The 24,951-nt window shown below is 38.8% G+C and overlaps 1 protein-coding gene across 1 annotated transcript; it reads left to right on the forward strand.

The window, feature by feature from the left end:
• Window positions 1–924: 924 nt before the first annotated feature.
• On the forward strand, window positions 925–18,015 carry IL1RL1 (interleukin 1 receptor like 1). The gene is made up of 10 exons (XM_055121315.1): window positions 925–985; window positions 2,636–2,843; window positions 4,034–4,199; window positions 4,292–4,454; window positions 6,419–6,490; window positions 8,111–8,252; window positions 8,342–8,487; window positions 13,070–13,216; window positions 14,466–14,633; window positions 17,642–18,015. Exons 1-10 carry the CDS (start codon window positions 925–927, stop codon window positions 18,013–18,015), a joined length of 1,647 nt encoding a protein of 548 aa, XP_054977290.1.
• The last annotated feature ends 6,936 nt before the right edge of the window (window positions 18,016–24,951 follow it).

Below are 24,951 nucleotides of genomic sequence, written 5' to 3' on the forward strand. Positions count from 1 at the left end.
TTATTTACCTAAAGTTTGTACTAAGAAGTTTTCCATACACATTAAAGGAAAAATATTCATAGGTAACCTGTTTTCTTGAAATATATTAAAAACTATTTTTTATTTATACATTGGTACTTTATATTGGTTCTGTTGCTCCCTGATTTTTTTAAAGAAAAATAGATATATAGACAAATGATTCTTTGAGCTGAAAGAAATAAGCAATAAATTTGAATAGACCCTAACTATTCACATAAAGCTTTGTTAAGTATGGGAACAGGCTAGGGTAGAAGGTTTTGAAGGTTTGGGGTGGTATATAGCAATATGGCTATTGCTGTTTATCTGTCAGTTTCTGAGATAGCTCAGATGTCTTGAAGAGATGACTCTAAACATGTATTCTTTGCAGGGTTCTTGTGCGCTTTCTTGTGTGACTGCTAGCCTTCGTGGATGTCTGCAGTTTCATATTAGCATTAATAATATTGATATTACATTTTTTATTGCTTGTTGAATTTTCTGGTTTTTATTATTTTCAAAAATAAAAACTCATTTTCTTTGCTCATAATTAAACTTATTAGTACAGTCTCATGAGACAAAAAGCAATACAATATCGGTGAGGGCCACATGGCCCAAAGGTCTGGAGGATTCACTGCAGTGCTCCATAGCTGCAGTGCTGCATTAGGCAAATGCATTCATGACGGAAGACTGTTGACTGGTTACCTCCGCGGGGGGGTTACTGAACATGTACAAATTATGGCTGTCCACATCTGGCTTATCTTTTGTATGCTTTATTTTTCTATGAAATCTCTGACAACTCTTTCCGACTATACGTCTCAGGAAGCGCCATTAGTGACCTGGATGAACCTTATACCACCAGATGTCAGCAATCCAACTGGAATAATCTCCACAGGCCATTACTAATACTTGCTCTAAACAGATAACCTGAAAATGAGACTTCAGATATTGGCAATTTTAACAAGTCTCATGCCTTTCCCAGCAGCCTTAATTAGTAAGTATTATTTTTCACTGAATTTTAAAATTATTTAAATTAACTTATGCCAAGAATATGCATACTGTCTTAAACTGTTCATTTTCAGTTTAAAAAATTCACTTATACTTTATAATCATATATATGTATGTATTAGCATAAGTTCATTAAGAAAAATTTTCATAAATACATATATCTTATATATGAAATTAATATATTTTAATATATTTGTTTTTGCAACAAAAAATTCATATGCAAAATCCAGTAACAAGCTGGATCTCATTCCCCTGACCCTGGAAAGCCCCCAGTGCAACATCGTTAGGAGAGCCAACTCAAGATAGACTTCTAAGATCTCAGGGAAAGGATGAAATGAGATGTTACTGAACCCGCCCAAGAAATCGGTGATTAACGGGATATTGTGATATTGTGATTAATTGATTGAATATATTTGTTATATAAAATAATTATATTCACAATAAAATATAATGTAACAACACATGAATGCATATTAATATATTAAATAATATATAGCACAGCGGTAGAGCGTTCGCCTTTCGACCCATGTTCTATTCCTTCAACTCTCTTGGAGAGCCCGGCAAGCTACCGAGAGTACCGCGCCCACACAGCAGAGCCTGGCAAGCTACCCGTGGTGTATTCGATATGCCAAAAACAGTAACAATAAGTCTCACAATGAGAGACGTTACTGGTGCCCGCTTGAACAAATTGATGAGCAACGGGATGACAATGATATAAATATGTACATAGATAGAAATATGATATATTCATATATTAGTATGAATTATATGTGAATTTTGAGTGTTATTTTACAAAACCAATGCATTGTATTCATAATATCCCATTGCACATCGATTTGTTCGAGCGGGCACCAGTAATGTCTCTCATTGTGAGACTTATTGTTACTGCTTTTGGCATATCCAATACACCATGGGTAGCTTGCCAGGCTCTGCTGTGCGGGTACGATACTCTTGGTAGCTTGCCGGGCTCTTCGAGAGAGGTGGAGGAATCGAACATGGGTCAGCCACATGAAAGGCGAACCCCCTACCACTATGCTATCGCTCCAGACTGTATTCATAATATATATGAAGTATATGTATATTTCATATACATGTATATATATATGTGAAAATTCTTCTTAATCAATCTATGTTAATTGGGTTAGTGTGTTATATTTAAATGCATCAGAATGTATGATGGTGCCTATACACAGTAGATTATGGGATTTGGGGACCAATAGCTTATTTTGTGTGGCTAAGTCATGGCTGTTTTGCTACTGGAGCAACCTAAGACATATCATTTCAAATTAATTCATCAATAAGTGATCCCTTTTAGAATACGCCATGGGTCTTATGGGGACTGGGAGATATCTCAGTGGTTGGGGACACACACTTGCATGGGAAGGACCCCTGCTTTGAACGCTTACACCTCCTAACTCTCCAGGTATTGCTGTGTTTTTTCCCCCAGGTGGCTCCAGGCAGACCATTTTGCCCCTAAGTTTCCCTGAACTTTACTTATGAAGCATCTTCTCTCCTCCCTCAAAAGAACTTTGCCATTTGCTCATTCATCACTTCGCACGACAGGTTTCTAACTGGAATGCCACAGCTTGATACAAGATTTCAGGAATATATTTATGTGTTCTTCTTTTATTTGCAGCTACACTATACAAGGGACTGGAAAAGGAGGCATTAATTGTGCAATGTTCTAGACAGTCATCTCGATCCCCTGTGGAGTGGTATTATACAACAAACAATACACGTATCAGCACTCAGAAAACAAACCGTGTATTTGCCTCAGGGAAATATCTTAAGTTTCTCCCAGCTGAAGTCAATGATACTGGAACCTATACTTGCATTGTCAGAAGGTATCTAAACAGCCACTGTGATCTCTGGGCCTACTTCCTACTCTTTAACTGTTGATAGTCTGAGTTGCTTTCACTTTCTAGACTTTTCTGAAACAGTGAATTTATAAAATGTTTTGAACATGAGTGCTTTCAGGAACATTATTCATCGGAGATATAGGTGGTTATGAATTGTTTGGATGTAAAGTTCAAGAACTAATTTATAGACTAATTATGGGAAACATGCACACACACAACCTTAATTTTCTAGTGGCAGAGAGTATTGAGTGTACTTACTTTGGGCAGGAAGTCAAAGAAAATCAGCACAAAGGAGTAACTTCATTGTTGTATATCAAGAAAACATTAGAGGGGTGTGAAAAGTCAGTTATCTTAAAATGGGAGTTAAGTGACACAGTACATGAGATCTCATGCCTATAAATTACTTAGGCTCCAGATGAATTATGGAATGTTTTTATTTTTGTCATATTTGTTTCATGACCTCTCTTAAATGACAGAATGTGTATAGTTGGATGTATAGAGTCTAAGGTAAGGCAGGTTTCAGTTTCAAACTCATCCTCTGTCAATAGCTGTGTGATGCAGAGTATTTCTCAATCCAATTTCCTTCTTTGTAAAATGCATCTAATTTTATAACCCACTTCAAAGCATTGTTGTGTGAGTAAGATTAAGCGTCTATGAATGGTACATAGTAGGATCAGTAAATAAGAATTATTTTTATTCTATCAGTTTCCTGCCATTACAGCAGGCATATGGTGTAAAAATAAATGAAGAAAGAAATAAAAAGAAGATAATGTCTTGGTGTGAGAGGGACTATGGTAAATCTCGAAGGTACCAAAAGTTTAAAACAAATTTTGATGACCAGTTTTAAATAAGAAAAAACAAATAAATGTTATGTAAAAGTAAAAATAATATTAACAGTTCAAAGCACAACGGGTAGGGCATTTGCCTTGCACGCAGCCAACCCGGGTTTGATTCCTCTGTCCCTCTTGGAAAGCCTGGCAAGCTACTGACAGTATCCCGCCGGCATGGCAGAGCCTGGCAAGCTACCCGTGCCATATTTGATATGCCAAAAACAGTAACAAGTCTCACAATGAAGATGTTACTGGTGCCCGCTCGAGCAAGTTGATAAACAAAGGGATGGCAGTGCTACAGTGCATAATGCTAAGTAACTTTTAATATTTGAATTATTTTAGAAGCCCTACCTCTAATAAGACTGGTTATGTAAATGTCACCATATATGAAAAACAACCAGGTTGCAATCAGCTGTTATATCAACCAACAACTGGATCAGAAAAAAACTCCAGAATATCTTGTCCTACAATTAAAATGTTTAATTGGACCGCACCCATTGAGTGGCTTAAGGTAAAAGTAATATTTGGAGATACAAATGAGAATTACAAAATTAATATAGGTCACAAGTAAATAGTTACCTAAAATAAGACTCTTGATTTCAGAATTGTAAAACTCTTCAAGGACCAAGGTACCACACACACCTTCATTATTTGTTTATTGATGACACAACTAGCAAGGACACAGGTGACTACACATGTAAATTTATGCACAGTGAAAATGGAGTAAATTACCCTGTGACAGCAACAACTTTTTTCAGATTTGAAGGTAAGTTGCTGAATTTAACAGAACAGACTATTTGGGGGAAAGATATATGGGAGGAATTATGCCTTTCTAGTTGATTATCCTGCAATTTCTCCTCCATGTCCTTTTCCTCTACTTGTTTTATTTTTTTTCTCTTCCTCTTCTTCCTTCTCCTCCTCCTCTCTCTCTTTTGTTTTTGGACCCTACCCAGTGATGCTCAGGGGTTCTGGTTCTGCACTCAGGAATTACTCCTGACAGTTCTCTGGGTACCATATAAAGTGCTGGGAATCGAATCTGGGTTGGGCATGTGCAAGGCAAGTGCCCTAACCATTGTACTATCTTGCCAACCCTTGTCCTCCTCTCTTCTCTCTTATCTTCTCTCTTATCTCAGCCTTCCTCCTTCTCATCTTATCTTACATATTCTCTGCTGTGGTACTAAGATATTTTCAAAATGCACTATCAAGATTTAAGATACTTCAGAGGAAACTAAGTGCAAAAAGCAAAACCCAAGACCAGATCTGTATTCTTCTCTGTCTAAATTTTACAAAGATAAGATGTTCTGGATGCCAATTGACTTGTCTTGTGGTGTGGGGGCAGGGCAATGCATGATAATGCAACTTGGAGAGTAATGTAAGTTTTCATCGCCCAATTTAATGTGAGGGATTCTGTAAATAGAAAAAAATATATTGTTTATGCAACTAACTAGGTTAGAAGTTTAGTGAGAAGATTTGAAAAAAGGATTTGGAGATTTGGGGTTCTGGTTCAAAGGGGTGGAGTGCATGCCTTGCATTCATGAGACCTAGAGTTTGAAACACAGCACTTCATGTCCCTCTCACTCCAAAATTTCCGACCAAGACTTCACCGTCTCCCCCAACCCTCAGGCATTGCAGCTAGAGACCTTCCCTCACCCACATCCTCCACACACACATACAAAAGAAAAAGGATTCGGATATACTATGGAGTTATTTTCAGTTCTGGCTTGAAATTCTTTAGATACACATCATCAACAACCTCAAGTCCTTGACTGGTGGTCATTCTCTTAATTGCAAATGATTTTTTCCACAAATATATTTAATACTCTATGTTTGTTGCCAGAAAAAGCACTTCATTATCAAGTGTATCAAGTCTGGAAAGAAGACTCCACTGAGTATAGCTTGATCTGTATTAAGATAAAGGAGCACCTGTATATATAGCAGATTATTATTATTTTTTTTAGGATAAAGGATATTGAAGAAAAGGAAACAGTTTTGAGGGTTAGGTTTTTTTTTTTAATTTTATTGAATCACTGGGGGATAATTACAAGTTTTCATGTTTGGGTTACAATCTCACAATGATCAAACACCCATCCCTCTACCAGTGCACATCACCAATATCCTGGGTATACCCCCCCTTTTCCACCTTCCTCTTGACTCCATGGCAGACAATATTCCCCATACTCTCTCTCTACTTTTGGGAATTATGGCTTGCTTATGCTTCTCCAGCCATAAGATGAACCATACTGTGGGAAGATGCAAACAAAATTATGAGTGTGTGTGTGTGTGTGTGTGTGTGTGTGTTTGGTGCAAGGAATCAAACTAAGGTCTTCATCCCACACTTACAAGGTATGCACTCTAAGCCACATCCCTGGAATTCTGAATGTGAATATTTTTCTTGTGATTTTTGAAATATTCTTCCCTGTAGTGTTATGCTTAATTGTAGAGTTGTGGCTTTCTAGCATCTTATGGGTAATACAAATAATGTTAGAAATTGGACATATATTTATTTTAGTTATATCAAAGAGAATAGCAAATATCAAAGCACATGACAGGTAGTAACAAAAATATAATTTGAATGCTTTTTGTTTGTACGAGCATATTTATTACATGGGTCACTTTCAGGAAAATTTATGAAATCTTCCTGTAAAATAAGATAGAAGTAAGAAGAATGAAAGCTTTATCATTGTTCAATGTTTCTTTAATATTTATCTTGTCTATTTTGTTTGTTTTAAGCAAAACCTGGTTTAACTTTGTGCCCAGAAATTTTAGCACCTGCAGAAAATGAAACAAAGGAAGTAGAAATTGGTAAGAAATGTTTAAGCATTGCTTGGAAAATTCTTTCAGAAGTGCCTTGTGTAAATTGCCCAGTGTGGGTCAGACATTCACACTGTGAAACTTGAAGATTAAATTAGTAGTTCCCATGTGTGGTAACACTCTGGTCTGTTATTATGTCAGCAATATGTGGCCCTGGAGGTGGCATTTATATTGCGCTTTGTCATTCATGGCTGATGTTTTTCTATGTGCTATCTCATTTTTTTTTTAACTGCCATATAGTAGGTACTGTTCTCACATCACCTTTTTTTTTTTTTGTAAAGCAAGGTATTTTTTTAAAAATAATACTTAGAAAGACCTGAGGGGAGAGAAAAAGAGGAATACATGTTCGAGAGAGAACACACAGGCTTCTCCAGAGTAGAGAACACAAGCAAAGAAACAGAGACAAGGAAGCAAGATACATTGCTCAAGGGAGAACACAAACTTGAGGAGTGAGCCCCACATTAGTCTTGGAGCTACTTAATTAAAATCAGTGACAGTTACAAGCTCATGGATAACCAATGATGTAAAGTGACAAGAACAGAGATTTTCTGACTCTAACCATCTACCTTTCCCAGTTCTCACAGTACAATTTAATATTCTTAGTAATCAACTTTCTATCTTCACCCTGGGTCTTGTCACACTGGCTGCCTTATGGCTGTTAACACTGACCTGCAATAGGTCCATATTCTTCTCCGTCCTCCTCCCCCGACCATCCGGCCCCACTTCTTTTTTATTTCTTTTCATCTCCCATCACTATGCTCAAATGTCATTTCTAAAAGTTCTCCTGTTTTCCTGCCAGAGAGAGAGCATGCGCAGTCCCTCAGTTGGCTCAAATTCAGGGATTCCAGTTATACTGTGCAGATGACAGTTCTGCTCCTGCTGTGATTTTTTTCCTTGATACTTTCCTAGCACCTTGTCAATCTTTCTGCTGAAACATGCTCATTGCTGCCTGCCGCCCCCACCTATCTTACTTTCCCAGAGACCCTGAACTCTTCATTCTTCTTTATATGGCCACTTGTTAACATGGTTCCTGGCAAGAGGAGACACTTGGCAAGGAAGGCCTGTAATGCTTATCATATGGCATTGAAGTTTATAGTCCTGAGAGAAGGAGGTCGTGAGGTAAAGGAGTTGTGTGTAATGCTAAATATTCTTGTGAGGTTAAGTAGATTAAGCACTAACCTGATCAAATACCTTTTCCCCTTCGAAGGCAGTTTCTGGAGGGATGAAGAGAATTCAGCGGGTGGTGAGAGTCGTGGTTTCGATCAATTAGAAATTCCAGTTCTCTTCTGGGAAACTGATCTTTCTCAGGGAGCAAAGGGTGATTTTGTAACATAGAATTGGTAAATTCAGCCATATGCTTCTTTGGTTCTTGCTTTGTATGATGACGAAGGCAGGAGGAGAAGGAGGCTTGAGCTTCAAGCTTTATAGTTATGAAATAACATAACTGGGGTTGGGAGAGCAGGAAATGAGGGCCAGATTACCACAGTGCAAAAGATGAGGGATTAGAATCAAACAGTTGCACATACTAGTCATTCAACATTTTTTTTTCTCAAATTAGTTGAATGATCTCTGAAGAATTATTTGGTGTTTTTTTCTTTATTTCCTATATAGGAGGAACAATACAACTAAATTGCACTGCTTGCTTTGGGGAAAATGCTCATTCCATGGCTGTTGTGAAGTGGTATGTGAACTCAAGTGATATCAAGAACTTCAGTGAAGCCAGACTTCAAGAGGGACAAGAGAGATATGAAAGGTATTTTTATATTAAAGTCAAAATATCCTCTTTTTTCCATAAGGTGTAACTACGAAGCAAGCGTGGAAAGTAACATCTTGCTTTCTTAGTTTCAGCAATAATACGGCCTGTATAAACAAAGATTTAAGAATAGTTGATATAAAGGAAGAGGATTTATTGCTGAAATATGAGTGCCTGGCTTCGAATGTGTGTGGGCTGAGATATCGCACCATAAGATTGAGGAAGAAGAAACCACGTAAGGAGTGTTTGAGCTCTTGACCACCCAAGTTTGCTCTCTCTATTAACTGTTAGCCGAAATTTTCTTATAGACCCATGTGTTGGAGAGTGGCTCCAGGAGGGATCCATCGAAATCACAGAAATGACTTAGCTCATTAGGTTTGCTTCTCTTCTGAGAAACTGACCTTTCCCACTACAGTCTTCCTAATACTCTGCCTTACTGTTTCTGCTCTCCAACTTCCTTGTCCATCTTCCTGCTCTCCCCACTAGATCGCTCTTCAGTACCCAAATGCTTCCTTGGTAGTTCTTCAGCTTTTTAGGTCTCTTAACTCACTGGTTTCTCACTACACGCAAAAGAAAACATGACACAGTCAACTGTGACTATATTATTTTGATATCCTTTATAACCACTAGGTCACATTATAAACTTGTGTTTTTCATAGCATCTTTCGCCACAAGGACACAAATTTTGTTGTTGAGACTGGTAAAGTAGACAAAGATGTGATATACCAATTCCCATTATGGTAGGGCAGGCATCTTGGATGCTACTTTGTAATATGTAAAATCTGTTAAGTTGATTCAGCCAATTTCTTTGTTGGTTGAATTTAATACATTAAAGCAAACAACTTTGGGTCCAGGGCAGACCATTTTGGTTAATTTCTATTTTTGTAATTTTATTATTTGCACTGCAGCTTTGTCATCTTGTTGTTCATCGATTTACTCGAGCAGGCACCAGTAATGTCTCCATTGTGAGACTTGTTGTTACTGCTTCTGGCATATTGAATACAGCACAGGTAGCTTGCCAGGCTCTGCTGTGAGGGCAGAATACTCATGGTAGCTTGCCAGACTTTCCAAGAGGGACGAAGGAGTTGAACCCGGTTGGCCAGGTGCAAGGCAAATGCCCTACCCACTATGCTATCGCTCCAGTCTGATTTGATTATTTAACAAAATAATTTATATTTATCCTTGCTGGGTAACTTTCCTCATATGCTAGAGTGGCAAAATTGTTTTTAGATTTTTAGTTTATTTATGAATCTGGATTGTTTTTAATCACTTTATTATAATTTGATGAAATTTAAATGCAAATATGGCAAAATATGAAACGAATACTCTTTAACAGATTATTTTCAGACTTCATATGCTCTTTTGCTATATAACACTTCACAAATATTGATGGTATATGACAGAATGAGATGGAGAGTGATCTGCCTTTGAAAATATTGGCAAAAAATGTATATATCACAAAGAATTCAAAACAGCAATGAAGTTGTTGTTGCTTTCACTATCATCATACCCAGTCAACATTAAATGAATCAGTTAAAATACAGTTGAATTTGTAAGGACAGATTTCTCCTTCCTCTAACCCTGTATGGTATGTGACTACATGCACCAATGTCATCCAGATATTTTAACATGTATTTCCTTCCAGAGCACCTGTTACTCTCTCAAATTGCTGGATATTGAGAATCGGACATATTAGAAGAAGCACGTAGTTAGATGTTAGTTAGAAGAAGGATCAGAGGCATATATGTCATAAAAATAAGATATTTTTACTTTTGTCACCCCATGTAAAACTTTTTGGAAATAATTTGAGGTGCTTATCAAATAGCTGATGGGCGAGTTAAATTCTCAGTTTACACCCTGAATGTAGAGTACTATCCATATGAATTTGGATAAACGTATGGAGGCACAGCGTAATATAAAATTAAAATGCTTCTTGATAAGTAGAATGTAGACCACCAATAAAGTAGTGCTTGGGATTTGTGTGTTTTTAACTCTGATTTTAATCACTAAATTGTTAATCTTCTAAAACAATCAATTATGCTATCAGTGATTTTAAATGAGACTGTGTTCTGTAGATCATCAAAAATTCATCTATCGTAACTGTCACCCAGGACATGTGAACCACATGGAGCTGTTGGTACGTTAGGACGGTGTCAGTAGTTAAGGGTATGGTGGATTCCTGAGGAATGAAGAATCCACACTCCACACCCAGTCCTACCACTGCATCCTTTAAGCTATGCTTCACTTATCCTGTCATTTTGCAAATGTTATTGGATTAGCTGTGTGTTTGAATTGTTCTCATGTTACGTGCACTTGATGAATTTGTTCCTGTTTTTTTACATTTTCTATTTTTCATCCACTTTTCTTTAAATCAATATGGGCACACTGTTCCGTCAGCTGTAAATTAAACAAAAAATTGTTGCTTCTACAATTGATTTATCACAATAAAGTCATTTCTTTATAATCATAAAATAAAATAAATTATATCAATGTCTCGAATGTTAAGAACAAAAACATTGAAAGCCTATGTTCCTCTGTTAACAATATTACTAAATAAACATTTGATACTCATGATAACAATATAATAATAGCACACTTTTATTCATGTACCAGAACCTGTGTAATGATTTCCCACTAAACTACTATTCATTTTTTGAATATTCTAAGAGGAAATATTGTGACTATCTTTTACTTTTTTAGGAAACGAGCAGAGAAAGGTTAAGTAACTGCCAAGTATATTATATTCAGAAAAGGAGAACTCAGCAAAGCTTTGTCCTATTTTAAGCACAAAAAGTACATGATAGCTATCACACACAAATATATTCATGCATTTGTAAGATCCTTGGCACTTAAAAAGTTCTTGAGCATCAATCTCCTTTACTGTCTTGAACAACTTCTTTCTGCCAGTCACATTCTTAAGCACCTCACAACAATCCCCAAGAGAAATATAGGTATTCAGCATGTGATTCAACTAGATTTTTTGCAATAGTGACTGGGAGTGTTATATGATTAAAATGTTTTATTTAGGGAGAAATTATCATTTAAATTTGTTAAAATCCAGACAAGATTGTACTCTTCTACTCAAAGGTTGTTTTTTGGGGGGGTCACACCCAGAGATGCTCAGGAGTTACTCCTGGCTCTGCACTCAGGAACTACTCCTGGTGGTGCTCAGGGGACTATATGGGATGCTGGGAATCGAACCTGGGTTGGCGGCGGTGTGCAAGGCAAATGCCCTACCCACTGTGCTATCATGCTATCACTCCAGTCCGACTCATGGTTTTCCTATGTTTGCATTGAATCACATCACTTTGGTAGCTCTTAATTTCAAACTACAAGGAACTTGGGGAGATGATGACTTATTGGAGGAACTTACAAACTCTGGGCCAGTGATTTCCTGTCACAACTGGGAGCTCATACTTTCAGACTTCAGATGAAAATAAAATGTCACTAATGGTTCTTTTCTCATTCACCTTTAAGTGAGACTGTAAATGAATAGCTAACAATTCTAAACAGGAAAATGTAGTTAAAAGCCAAACATGCAACTAATGAGCAGAGTTAGTATTCTGAATTTGAATGTATCTATATAAGAGTTTGCAGATATGGATCATTTTGCATATGTACAAAGTGAAACACTGAACACAGGAAAGCTCAATGATGTCTAAATAATATTCACACTAAGAGAAGCAAGTGTGTAGGACATTAAATCTAGTAACATGACTTCTCCATATTTCTTCTATTTCTTATCTGATTTCCTACATCATCAAACTCAGGTGTATCTTCAAGATCTGTTGATTTTCCCCCCCTTTCATTATATTTCCTATTCCAGGATCATATACTACTTTCTCCTTATTATATAAGTTTGAACACTTCTTATCTTTCACACCTAGCATTACAGAAATTTCCCTTTCCTTTTCTGAATAGTCACTGTCTCTTTCCACAGAAACATACCTTCCATTCTGTCATGTTTATCTTGCTTGAAACTTACTTTACAAAGTTCTTTAGAGCTGGCGTGATAGTACAGCTGGTAGGGTGTTTGCCTTGCATGCAACCAATCCGGGTTCGATTCCCTATGGTCCCTTGAGCACCCATATGGTCCCCTGAGTACCACCAGGAGTAATTCCTGACTGCAGAGTCAGGAGTAAGCCCTATGTATCCCCAGGTGTGATCCAAAAAGGAAAAAAAAAAATTCTTTAACACCCAACTCAGCATTCTTCAATGGCTCTGATAACCTTCATGATAAGAAGAAAGTGACTATTTTATCAGCAGGAGCTTTGAGTCTTGTCAGAATCAAGACCCAAAACATATTTCTAACTTCATATTTCTAACATCTTCTAACTTCCAAATAGGATGACTTCATAAATTATGCTCCGATCTTTGTACTTTCACCTCTGGCTTCTTCTGTTGCCAGGAGTACACAACCTTCATTGCAGCTCTCTATTTCTTCCCCTTCCTTCAATGATTTTCTGAGGGAAATCATGGCTCATTCCCAGTACAGAGCAAGAAAATCTCTGCCAGACACAATCATGCTTTTACTTAGCATGATTTTACTTTTCTGTTTAACTTAGCCTACATGTGTCCTTATGTCTCTTTAAGCTTCCAGAATTCCCTAAAATACCTAACCTCATGCCTTGGACAGGGTAGGGCCTTACTAAATATCTGTTTACTGATTTATAAATTGGTTGTGAAAATTCCAAGTAGTCATCTCTCATTTGACTCTGATATACTACTAATGGAAATAAGCAACCCCATATTTGCTTAATTTTCCTAATTTTAGTAATAACAGTAATCATAATTTTTATCCTCCTATCTTTTCATAGTTGATCTTCAAAGCACTTACTACATGCTTACTGGATTTATTATATTGCTAATGCTAATAATTATTTTGGTGATAATGCTCAAAGTGTTCTGGATTGAGGTTATTCTGCTCTGGAGAGACATAATTAGACCTTACAAAACTAAGAATGGTAAGTGGCAAGTTCCAAGTTTTACTTTTCAAAAGTAAAGATCTCATAGTAGCTGTTTACTACTTTTTTAGTTCTTTTCCTTTTGGGATCTCCCAAGAATTCTCAGAATTCCCAGGGGATTCTCTCATTCTCAACCAATCAGGCTGCAATTCAATTCCAGGGCTAAGGATATGAAACTGCATAGCCCTGCAGCACCAGGAATTAATTGTGGGGTGACCCTAACAGTGCTTAGAGGCCTCCAGGTCCAACTGATGTGCACCCAGAGATCTTGGGGACCATCTAATACCAAAGATCCAATTAGGTTTAGCTGAATGCATGATAAGCATCTTATACCTTATACTATCTTTCCAGTTCTAGTCATCTATAATAGCTTTGCTACTGGACTCAGATCACCTTTTGTTTGTTAATTTGCTATCAGAAAATTAAACTACTCAGAGACCATTCCTTATGCTGATTTGTTTCTCGTACTGGTTCTGAGATTCATTCCAACAACTCAAATTATTCCCCACTAGAAATGTTGCTTCTAGGAAACCATTAATTATTGAATATATTCCAAAGCCATAAAGGTTAAAATATCCTGTAAAGTGTGTATTGACAAGACATAGTGCACTGAAAGCATTAAAAAAGTCCCTCTATTCCATATTTGAATAGGTTAGAAATGCAAGTATATTTTAATAGAAACCCTGTTTCTCCACCAAAAAAATATTACCTATGTGTTTATGTAAACACATATAAGAAATAGTTCTGCATACTAAAGATGAATACCATTCTTTTATGTGGAGGCAGATGTAATTTAGATTTTCCTAGTAGTTCATATAACTCAGGGATAATTATTTGATTTTTGAGAACTTGATTCCTTTACAAAAATAAGACTTCTTTACAATCATAACCTTCACCATTTTCACATCCCACGGGAAAAACTCAGCTACTGAACACAATATGTTCATGATTCTACATACATATCAATAGATTATTAATCAAATTTGATAATATTATTTAAACAAAATTTGACAGGCTCTTGCCTATTGTCTATTCTTTGGTCTCATATAATTAAAAAATTAACCTTGGGATTAAAATTGTGATTTGATGCTATTTTGGAAAGTAAATTGTTGTCAAATCTCTGGATTCTAGAATATTCTGAAGAATGAGAAAAGTTTGATAATAACCAATTGTGGTAAATATCATCTTAGTAGATAAGTATAGCCAAAGAGGTCAGTGATAAAGTTTTGCTTCTTGTTTTAATTTTCAGATGGAAAGTTCTACGATGCTTATGTTATCTATCCACGGAGCTACAAAAGTAGTCCAAAGAGGAATGACTCTGTGGAATACTTTGTTCACCAGATTCTACCAGATGTTCTTGAAAATAAATGTGGCTATAACTTATGCATTTATGGGAGAGATATGCTACCTGGAGAAGGTAAAACTGTGTGCAATATTAGGGACACAAATTCTGAGATAGGTGGTCTCATCTATCTGTTTATTTTTATTTTTTATTACTTTCTTTTTGGGTCACACCTGTCGATGCACAAGGGTTATTCCTGGCTCTGCACTCAGAAATTACTCCTGCCGGTACTCAGGGGACCATATGGGATGCTGGGAATCGAACCTGGGTCGGCCATGTGCAAGGCAAACACCCTACCCAGTGTGCTATCCCTCTAGCCCCCACATCTATCTCTTTATTATCTGTTTATTATCCCAGGTTTAATATCTCAGCCTTTGAATATTGAGAAGAAAACTTACTCTTTGCTTTTCCAACTCTCAAGATTCACCTTGGAGGAGCAGAGAGATTTATAGCAATAGAGTGCTCGCTTTGAAGGTGGCCCACCCATGTTTGGGTGCAATATTGAGCTCTGGTATACTATATGGTCCCTTGAACACTGCCAGGAGTGATTCCTGAATGCAGAGCCAAGAGTAAGCCCTGGGAACTTCCAGGTGTTCCAAACAAACAAACAAACAAACAAACAAGCAAAATAAAAGTGTATTTCTTCCCAGGTGCATTATCTTTCTTTAGAGCCTTCAAATACATACTTCGAGAATCTTCCCTTGGGGTGGTTTATCACTGTGAACCCATCAGAGGAAGGCTGGTTAGTAGGAGGCAGCAGGAGTTAAAGCAAGTCTGGGTCTCTGAGTATGGATGCCAATGAGTTGGCTGCTCTGTCAGAACTGTTGTTTGCCCCTCTCCACATATATTTCTCCACATATATTTCTTGGGGTTTGCTGTTGCTTCCCTCCACAGTAGGATAACAGGAATAGTCACCTTAGTATTATAGAATGTTCTTCACTTCTCACATTGCTATCCTTGGCTCACATCACACTGTTTATGATCTGTTCTTTCATACATGTTTCAGTCAGTCCCTTTGAGTGTTCCAAGATTGACACTAGCTTTCTCCCTGGCACTATTTAACTCTCATTTTCTTAATTCAGGTATAGGAACTGACAGATTTTCAGCAGCTGCTATCTGAGAAGAGCTTGAGGTGTTTTGCTCATAGTTTTATTTCTTTAATTAGTTTCTACTTCCGTACAGTAAGAACTGGGCGTTTGATATGTTTTAGGCTCACCCAGGAGCTAACTGAAATCTTTATGGAGTTCTCATACCACAAATTCTCCTTTGGGTCTGATCTACCTCAGTACATTTTTAGTCTGGGTTAAATCCACTTCTAAAATATCAGTTAGGACAGAAATGAACCAATAGGCCTATCTAAAGTAAGTTCAGATGAGCAAAGTTTCATGAGTTAGCATTCTTTAATGAACTAAAACCCTGAGTCCTTTAAAAATATGTAAACTGGGACCAGAAATAGAGAACTGTGGTAGTGGGCATTCCTTGAATCTGTGAGTTCAAGATTCATTGTCTGTCATTATGAGAAGAATAAATAAGTGAAAATAAAGCATATAATCCGTTGATCTAAAAGAATCACTACATCACTATATCACTGTCATCCCATTGTTCATTAATTTGCTTGAGCAGGCACCAGTAATGTCTCCATTTTGAGACTTGTTACTGTTTTTGGCATATTGAATACACCACAGGTAGCTTGCCAGGCTCTGCTGTGAGGGTGGGATACTCTCGGTAGCTTGCCGGGCTCTCTGAGAGGGATGAAGGAGCAATAGCACAGCAGGTAGGGCATTTGCCTTGCATGCAGCCGACCCAGGTTCAATTCCGAAAAGAATGAGATATAGTTAATGAATCTAAATTTCTTCTCCAATTAAACTCAAAATACTGTTTTACTTAGGGCTTACTTAACCTAGGACAACAAATCTTTCCCTTGATAGTCTTGTCAAGCAGGTAAGATGAACCTTATGTGAAATGGAGAGGAGAGAGACCACCACTTTCTCCTGATCCACCTTTGCCACCCCAGGACCAGCTTGAAAGTCTAGGACTGATGAAGTCTGCAATGAGCCCTTGCAGAGCACAGACCTCAAGTCCCAAGATCCTCACTAGGTAGCCATCAAGCCATATCTGATGTCCACTTGCTCTATGGGCATGGGAATAAATTTCCACCACCAGGTTTCTCGGGGAGCAGTGAATTCAGACTGGAGCAAGAAATGCAAGGAGTCTTGCAGAAAAGGAAAGTCAGCCTTGCTCACGCTTTTCTTGGCTCCTTCATCTTTTTCACAGAAAAGAATTTTAGGAGGAGACTAACAGTGAGGTAAAATCAGATTTTATTTGGCTTTTGAGAATGGGGTAGGAACAAGAGAAAGAGAGAGAGTGTGATGTGCTCAAAAGGTATGGAGAAAGCCCCAGTACACATCTCATTAAAGCATGAAGCACACATCTCAAGAGGGGAGATGTGGGAGATACATGTGCCTGGGCACCACATGCCCAGGACACAAACATGGACACAAACAGCATATGGGCTCAGGCAGCATATGAGTATGCTTTGTTTGTTCTAGTTGGCTTTTGTAGGTTTATCTCAAGCTTCTTTACTTAGATAAGAGTTCATTGCTAGAGTGTTTGCCAAGGAGGTACAGATGGGATTAGTCGATAGTCTTCTTTGAAATGCCTTCCTAGGGCTTTGCTTCTGCTGGAGCATTTCTGAGAGACAGGCAGGGGTGTGTGTGTGTGTGTGTGTGTGTCCAACTCCAGCATTCTCTGGTCTGTGCTATTGCCAAGTAAAGGTTTTATTAGGCCTTAGTTCCTGTGTTCACAAGGGGTGGGTCTTGGCAGTTTCAAGGCTAATTTGTTTTATTGCCCCCAAGGAGTTCCATTGCATGGGGGCCCTTCCCTGTCTACCTGTCTACCTCAAACCCAAGACATTGTTAACCAAGAACACGCCCAAATTGCTGAATAAACAAATTGGCCAATATCTGAATCTCACATGAGAGCATAGCAATAGTAATCTTCTCAAAAGTTCATAATTGTTATGGTGTAAGAATGAGACTTAAAAATGCCACGACAGGAAATCTTTCCATGTCTTTTATTACCAGATGTTGCTATAGCAGTGGAAACCAATATACGAAAAAGCAGGCGGCACATTTTCATTCTGACTCCTCAGATGCTGCATAGTGAGGAGTTTGCATATGAACAGGAAATCGCCTTGCACTGCTCCCTCATCCAGAATGACTCCAAGGCCATTCTTATTGAGATGGAGCCTCTAAGTAAGCCAGTTCGATTTCAGTTTGGGCAACTTCAAGATTCCCTCCAGCACCTTGTAAAAATGCAAGGAACCATCAAGTGGAAGGAAGACTGCATTGCCAACAGAAGCTCACTGAACTCTAAATTCTGGAAGCAAGTGAGGTATCGAATGCCTTTGCCTAGCAAACTTCCTACAAAGACTTCCAGTGTGGTGATGTCTCCCTGAGTACCCATTGGCAGCAGTGTTTGCTTTGATGTGTATCAAGTCGGTGCAGACCCTGATTGTCAAGATCAGCAGCAAAGGTTTTGTGAAATCAAATCTACTGTGTCCTGGATAAAGACATTGGGGCAGACACTGAGGGGTGTGGATCTGTGAGAAATAGGAATGTCCTGAATAGTAAAGCTTCAGATTTTATCTAGTAACTTCACTTCTATTTTCCTGATTTTGAGTTCATGCAAAAATACCCAGCAATTTTTTTTCACTTAATCCCCCATCTCTATCCTATGTTTCCTTCCCTTGAACGGTCTTCCTCCACTGTATTATAGAATTCTTTTTCACTCTGCTCTTTTCCTCCCCTCCTTCCTCTCTCTCTTTCTATCTCTCTCTCTGTCTCTCTCTCTTCCCCTGCTCCCTGCCACCACTTCTCTCTTTTGCTTTCTCCTCATTCCTCATCAAACGAAAAGGTCCAGAGTTTTATGCACCCTGAAAAATATGCATATTTGCTCAACCAAACCACTGCCAGAAAAATATCCTTTTTAACATGCTTGGATTTAATACAGTTATTTGAGTGGATATTTTGTTACCTTCATACTTTTGACTTTGTAGGGAATATCTTACTACTACTACCCTTATGAAGTTTGTTTGGCTCTACAGTAATTTTATATACCTGCATCCCTTAGGATCCGTTGGGGATTGGTTCTATGACCCCCAGTGAACTCACCCAAACACCCAAGAGCTAGGATGCCCAACTTCCCTATATAGAACAGTGTTGCACATCTCCTCTTACTATAATCCTTAATAAAATGTGAATGCTAAGTAAATAATTATTATTATGTATTGTTAAGGAATAATGGCAAGACAAAAAAGCAGTACTTATTCAGTAGACACCAACTTAAGTCTTACTACATGGCAGGAAGTTTTTGATGTGTGTTTGGCTGAATCTATCAAGTTGTGTAAATCTGAAACACGAAGGGAAATTCCTTTTTTCCTCTCTTTAGAAAGAATTTTTCCCACTATAAAAATGATTTTAATAAAAGCATATTACAGGAGAGGAGAAAAAATGAGAAGAGAAATGGAACTCCTGTACCATCATACTGATATTATGACTTTTAGACATTTTTGACAATTGTCTCATATTAAACTTTTTCCTGATCCATCCTTGAACTTACTGTTTATAAAGTTTTACAGTAAGTAATTCTATATTTTTTCTAGTTAAGATCAAGGTTAAAGCTTACATTTCAGCACTGAAATATTCATAGTGCTTTGTTTTGTGGGTTATGAGACAGCTGATGTGTCTAATTCCTTATTGTAAGACATTTTTGTTCAACTTAACTAGAGGCCACTATTGATGATTCTGCAATAACTGTATCCTATCCTTGTATCATATTTACCAAATAAAAAGAAGCAATGTGTGTGTGTGTGTAATGTGTGTATATGTGTGCCCACAGAGGCAGGAATGGAGCCCAGGACCTCATGGGTTGAAGCCCTGGGCTCCACAAGAAAGCCACATCCTCTGCTGTCAGTTGAGAAACCCTGGCTCATTTTTTTTTTTTTTGTAATATTTCTATGCAACTAGTGGAACATTTTAGCAGAACTCCTCTGGCAAAAGAGAAGTTATTTTGCACTGTTAGATCCGTTCACCTTTTGCATCAGTTCCTTCAAGGGTAAACAGGGACTCAGGGACCACAAACCTCTCAATATATGCAGATGTAAAGTAGATGGTCCCCTCGGGTTGGAGTTTTGGGAAAGCCTTAGTTTTACTGCATATGTGATTTCCTTTCCTTGGGTGAGCTGCTTTATAAAATGTAGATTGCATATTAAACTGTGCACTCATACTCTCTAACAAGGCTCCTAGTCTCTGCAGAATCTGACCTTGCGAAAATGAATTTTTGACTAACCTAGGTTGTTTGCACTTTCACAAAAATTTTAGAAATTGTGTCTTAGTTTCTTTGAAAATTTATCCTGGGATTTGGATTGGGAAGGCATTAAGTAATTTGACGCGTTTGCATCTAGTTTAGACTCTGTGTTGTCTAGATCTTCATTCCTCTCTGCAGTATTTTTTTGTAGCTCTCATAGGTGTTTTCTTGTACATATTGAATTTATATCGTGGTATTAGATTTTTATCCTTTTGTCCTATTTCAAATTGTATTTGCAACAAATTTTGTTTCCCAAACTTAGTAGCATACATAGTGAACGACTGGATTGTCCTGGGTTGAGGCCGGGTGTCCTTATTTTACACCCAGGCGCCGGAATACTAAGTTGTTCAGTTATGCTGAAGCTGTAGGTGTTTTGTGGGTGTTCATCATTTTTAAGAGTTTTCACTTCGAGTCAGTTTTCTAAGAGTTAGAAAGCATGCGTTTCTGATCAAGACGGCGTGTTCAGATGCTTTCAAAATCGCGTTTGTGAGGATGAATCCTCCCATCTGCTTTCTTTTATTTGGGATTTTTTGGTGGGTTGTTTGGATTGGGTCAAAGGACTGAGACTCCCATCACTTCAGCCCTTGCTCCGATTGCTTGGGCTTCTGACTTTCCTCTGAGAGAGGATGGGACCCGTGTGAACCGCTGCCTGCCTCCCACCCCCACTTCTGTCCCCAGTGAGAAGGAGCCTTTTGATCCCCGTCCCGCTCTCGCGCGGCGCCCTGCAGCGCGCGGGGCCGCCTGCAGGGGTCGCAGGAGCGACGTGGGGGGTGGGGCGGCGCTCCGGAGCTCCCTGTCTCCCCAGCGGGACTTGTGGGCGTCCCGCGTTTGCCCTGGGTGGATTCCACCGCGTGCGGGGAGGAGCCGGGCGCGCAGCTTTAACCCGAGCACTCCCCCGAGGCCGCCGTCCGGAACACGACTGCCGGCCCCGGGACGTCCCTCCCCGTCTCCTCCTCCGCTGTCGCCGTGTCGCTCCCCGAGGGAACCGCGGCAGTTCCCCCCCCACTCCCGAGCTCCAGCAGGCGCGGAGGGGCTGCCGTGTTCGAGCCTGCAGGTAAGGGCGTGCAGGTAAGGGCGTGCCTGCAAGTGCCAGGCAGCACGGACTGGTGAAGCTCCGGCTGTGAGCAGTTAGCGCATTGCAACCACAGAAACATAAGGGCGGGTCTGTCACTGTCACTGTCATCCTATTCGCAGGCACCAGTAACAGTAACGTCTCCATTGTGAGACTTATTGTTACTGTTTTTGGCATATGGAATACACCACGGGTAGCTTGCCAGGCTCTGCCCTGAAGGCGAGATACTCTCAGTAGCTTGCTGGGCTCCCCTAGAGAAACGGAGGAATCGAACTGGGGTCGGCCTCTGCAAGGCAAACGCCCTACCCACTGTGCTATCGCTTCTCTGGTTGGAGTTAAAATCCTGGCTGGACACAATTATATTGGAGCACACCCAGGGGTATTATTGGAGAAGGATCATCAGCAGTCTCTGATAAGAGTGTTAGAACTTAAAAAGATCCCCTTCACCCCCTCCCCATCACTCCCCTCTCCCCGCCAAAGTAAGAACAGCTAGAGAAAGTGCCAATTCACATCTACTAAACCCAGATGGCTAGCAAACTTTCAGGTATTAAATTTCACCGTATCCTTCAACCGATCAGTGGAAAAGAAGAGGTGCTGTTTCATCACAGAAGCTTGTGACCTACCCAGGGTTTCCAGTAGCTAATTTATATTTAGGAGTTTCTGATTTAAAAACCGGTATTTGGGATATGCATGTCTCCAAGGGTTAGGATAAGTCAACGACAAGTTCCAGAGTTGAGTTTACACTGACTTTCCTTTCTCCACTCCTCCTTTCTCAGCAGACACCCACATTACACCATGCAATCCTGGTTTCTGAATTGCCCCAGCTCAGGGACTGCCTGGGCAGAGAGGGTGTGCACTGGGAGGAGCTGGGTTTGTACCAGTTTGGGACAGTGAGACAGATCAGGGCTCAGATAACCATTCACACGCTATGGAAGGACCTGGCACCCTTGACAGTGAGATGCCAACTTGTACCTGATGCTCCAGACAAAGGGATTTTAGGAGAGAATGGTTTGATTTGGACTAAAGTTCATGCCACTGTGGCTCCTCTGTGTGTGTATACACATGCACACCTACATGTATGCACTAATATATATGTTGCTCATGTACTCAATATAGTTTAAATCCTATGTTTATATGTTTAAGATGCACAGAACTTATTTTTAAGCATATAATTGGGCCCCCTAGGGTCATAGAGCTAGCACAGGGGTTAAGGCGCCTTGCATCCTACTGACCTAGTTCCCATTCTTGGCACCACAGATGGTCCCCTGAGCAACATCAGGGGTCACTCCTGAGCACAGAGCCAAGAATAATCCCCTAGCATCTCTGAGTGTGGTATTCCCTCCTCTGCACCTAAAATAAATAAAAGGTCCCTGAGACCAGCAACCTACAATAAGAAGCTGAAGCTGGAAAAGTTTTAGAAATTGGGATGCCCAAAACTATATTCTAATCACCCGAGGAGATCCCACACATGTTTATGTTTCTATTTTCAGGTGATAGTGTCACATAAGTGGCTAAAACAAATTTTTCAAGATGCTATAAATTAAGAAAAGTCCACAGGTGGATTCTGCAGCTGTAAGGATAAATTTAATGATCACCTGTGATTACTAACAATACATAATTCATGAATTGAATGCATTCAAGAATTCGGTAATAATCAGTCAAAGAGACAAACATGTTAGCATGTCAGTTTATGATTGCCATGAATAGAGAAGCAAGGCAGGGTGGGGGCAATAGAGGATGGGAGGTGTGTGTGTGTATGTGTGTGTGTAGGACATGCATGTTTGCACTCAAGATATTCTATAGAGAAGGGTCAGGAAGAGCGAGACATCACAGCCTGTACATCACAGTCCTGACCTTTGCACTTTGTTCAAAGATCAGAGAGTGAATAATAGAGAAAATTAATAGTTATTAGGGAAAGGTTAGACTCTATCTTCATACCAAATGAGAGCATTAATTGTTAGTAGATTAAAAAAACGTACTACAACAACAACAACAACAATCTAAATCACAAAACCAATAGGGAGGGAATGTTCTAAAGGTAAAAGTCTTAGAAAAGTAAATCTAACTGATGGAAGTGGAGGGATATGGGTTTTTGTGGTTGTTCCTGTTGTTTATGTTTATTTTTTTCATTGTTTCTGGCCTGTACTCCATGGTGCTCAAGGCTTGGTCTGCCTCTGAACTCAGCAATCACTCTTGACAGTATTCAGGGAACCATATGCAGTGCTGGAGATCTGTTTGCTAGGTAAGTGCCTTGACCAGTATTCAATTTGTCCAGCACAGTTTTTCAGGCTTTGTTGGTAAACGTGATGAGAAAACTTGCTTTTGAAGAGGTGTGAAGAATTTCTGAAGCAGACACAGTGATGTAAACCAAAAACAAAGGAAGCCATGCAGGCAGGGGAAGGGTGGGATGGGGGGGGAGGGTAAAACGGGGTATACCGGGAATATTGGTGGTGGGGAATGTATACTGGAGGAGGAATGGGTGTTTGATCATTGTGTGATTGTAACCCAAACATGAAAGCTTGTAACTATCTCACAGTGATTCAATAAAATTAAAAAAAAATAAAGGAAACCAAACACCTAGAATGGTAGGCTGATTTACTAAGTATAAAATCTTCCATATGTTAAAGCATCAAAAGAGGAATTAAAAAGTAAACTAAGTTGGGAAACAAAATGAACAGCTAAATACCTTACAAGAGGCATAACAATTCATTGACAGGCAAATAAAATGACTAAAATCATGATGTTCTCCTGGCGTATACCAATAGAAATGCAGGTTTAAAAACATAGAGATCCTTTTTTTTTTTGAACTATGTGATAACCTAATTAGATTTAAGGACCGACCCCGAAACTGCTCTGTGCATCTCTGGAGGCGAGCTGCCATGTTGTCAATGAGGGAGTGTGGTCACCCAGCCCAGCTGGAATGCAGTTTGACAGCACACATGGCCATGTGTGCCCTGCAGTCTGTCTCTCCTAGATTGTACTGCTATGTACAATGTTTGTTATTCGCCACTGCACACGTTACAATTCACATAACCTTCAAAGGAGTTCTGTGTGTGGTAGAGTAGTAGTTGTATTATTCCCTCTTATGGATAGGGAAGAGGAAACTCTGAAAGACTAAGTGAATTACCCAATATTATTCAAGAGATAAAGAGTGGAACGAACATTGGAATCCATTATAGGTCAACAGCTGATCCATACTGCTTTTTCTTGTGAAGAAGGCTGTAGATTTTCCTTTTTTTTAATAATAAAATACCTCTTAAAATTATAATCCATGATTATAACTTATATTCACATGTAGCAATATTATGTGACAATTAAAGTAATGCTAATAAAAATTATCCTGACTCAGAAAAATGCTTGTTAAGTGGAAAATACAGGGTATGAAACTAAGTATTACCTTAATTGAAATATACTTAGAAGATACATTCTAATGTACTATTGAGATTGAGATTACTTTTCTTCTTTTCAGGCTTCATTTTATTAATTTCCTGCCTTGGGTATGTACATTTAAAAAATCAAGTATTTTTTTTCTTCTGGAGAATCCTGTATTCTCTCTTGAATATTCTCTTTCTTTCCCTTCACATTTCTCTAAGTAATTTTATTTAAATAAAATTATGTTGCTTCATTGAAGGAAAAGGAAAAAATAATTTTATCTCTTAGTAGGTTCCATAAAAAATTGAAAGCCAAAAGTGCCCTTTGAAAGGGTCTGTCAACCCTGACGTGAGGAGATAGTGTTTCTCATCCGTCCCAGGTAAGAATTAATAACATTATTACTGAGATGATGACAGTGTGTGTGAGTGTGTGTGTGTATGACACATCGTGGGCTGGGGTAGAGGAATTATCTCAAACCAGATAAGTATTCTAATTTGGCTATAAGCAGTTGGATTTTTCCAACTGTTTATACATATATGTATGCCTTTTGACTTTATTGACTATTATCTTTCAGAAACTACC

This window comes from Sorex araneus, chromosome X (genome assembly GCF_027595985.1).
Source record: "Sorex araneus isolate mSorAra2 chromosome X, mSorAra2.pri, whole genome shotgun sequence".
In the NCBI taxonomy this organism is placed as follows: domain Eukaryota; kingdom Metazoa; phylum Chordata; class Mammalia; order Eulipotyphla; family Soricidae; genus Sorex; species Sorex araneus.

What these genes read in the sequence shown, in the direction of transcription:
- IL1RL1 (XM_055121315.1), top strand. Translation starts at nt 925, where the DNA reads ATGAGACTTCAGATATTGGCAATTTTAACAAGTCTCATGCCTTTCCCA. An exon ending in AACTTTTTTCAGATTTGAAG is followed by an intron (nt 4,455 to 6,418) that starts GTAAGTTGCTGA and finishes GTTTGTTTTAAG; the next exon opens with CAAAACCTGGTTTAACTTTG. An exon ending in AACAAAGGAAGTAGAAATTG is followed by an intron (nt 6,491 to 8,110) that starts GTAAGAAATGTT and finishes TTTCCTATATAG; the next exon opens with GAGGAACAATACAACTAAAT.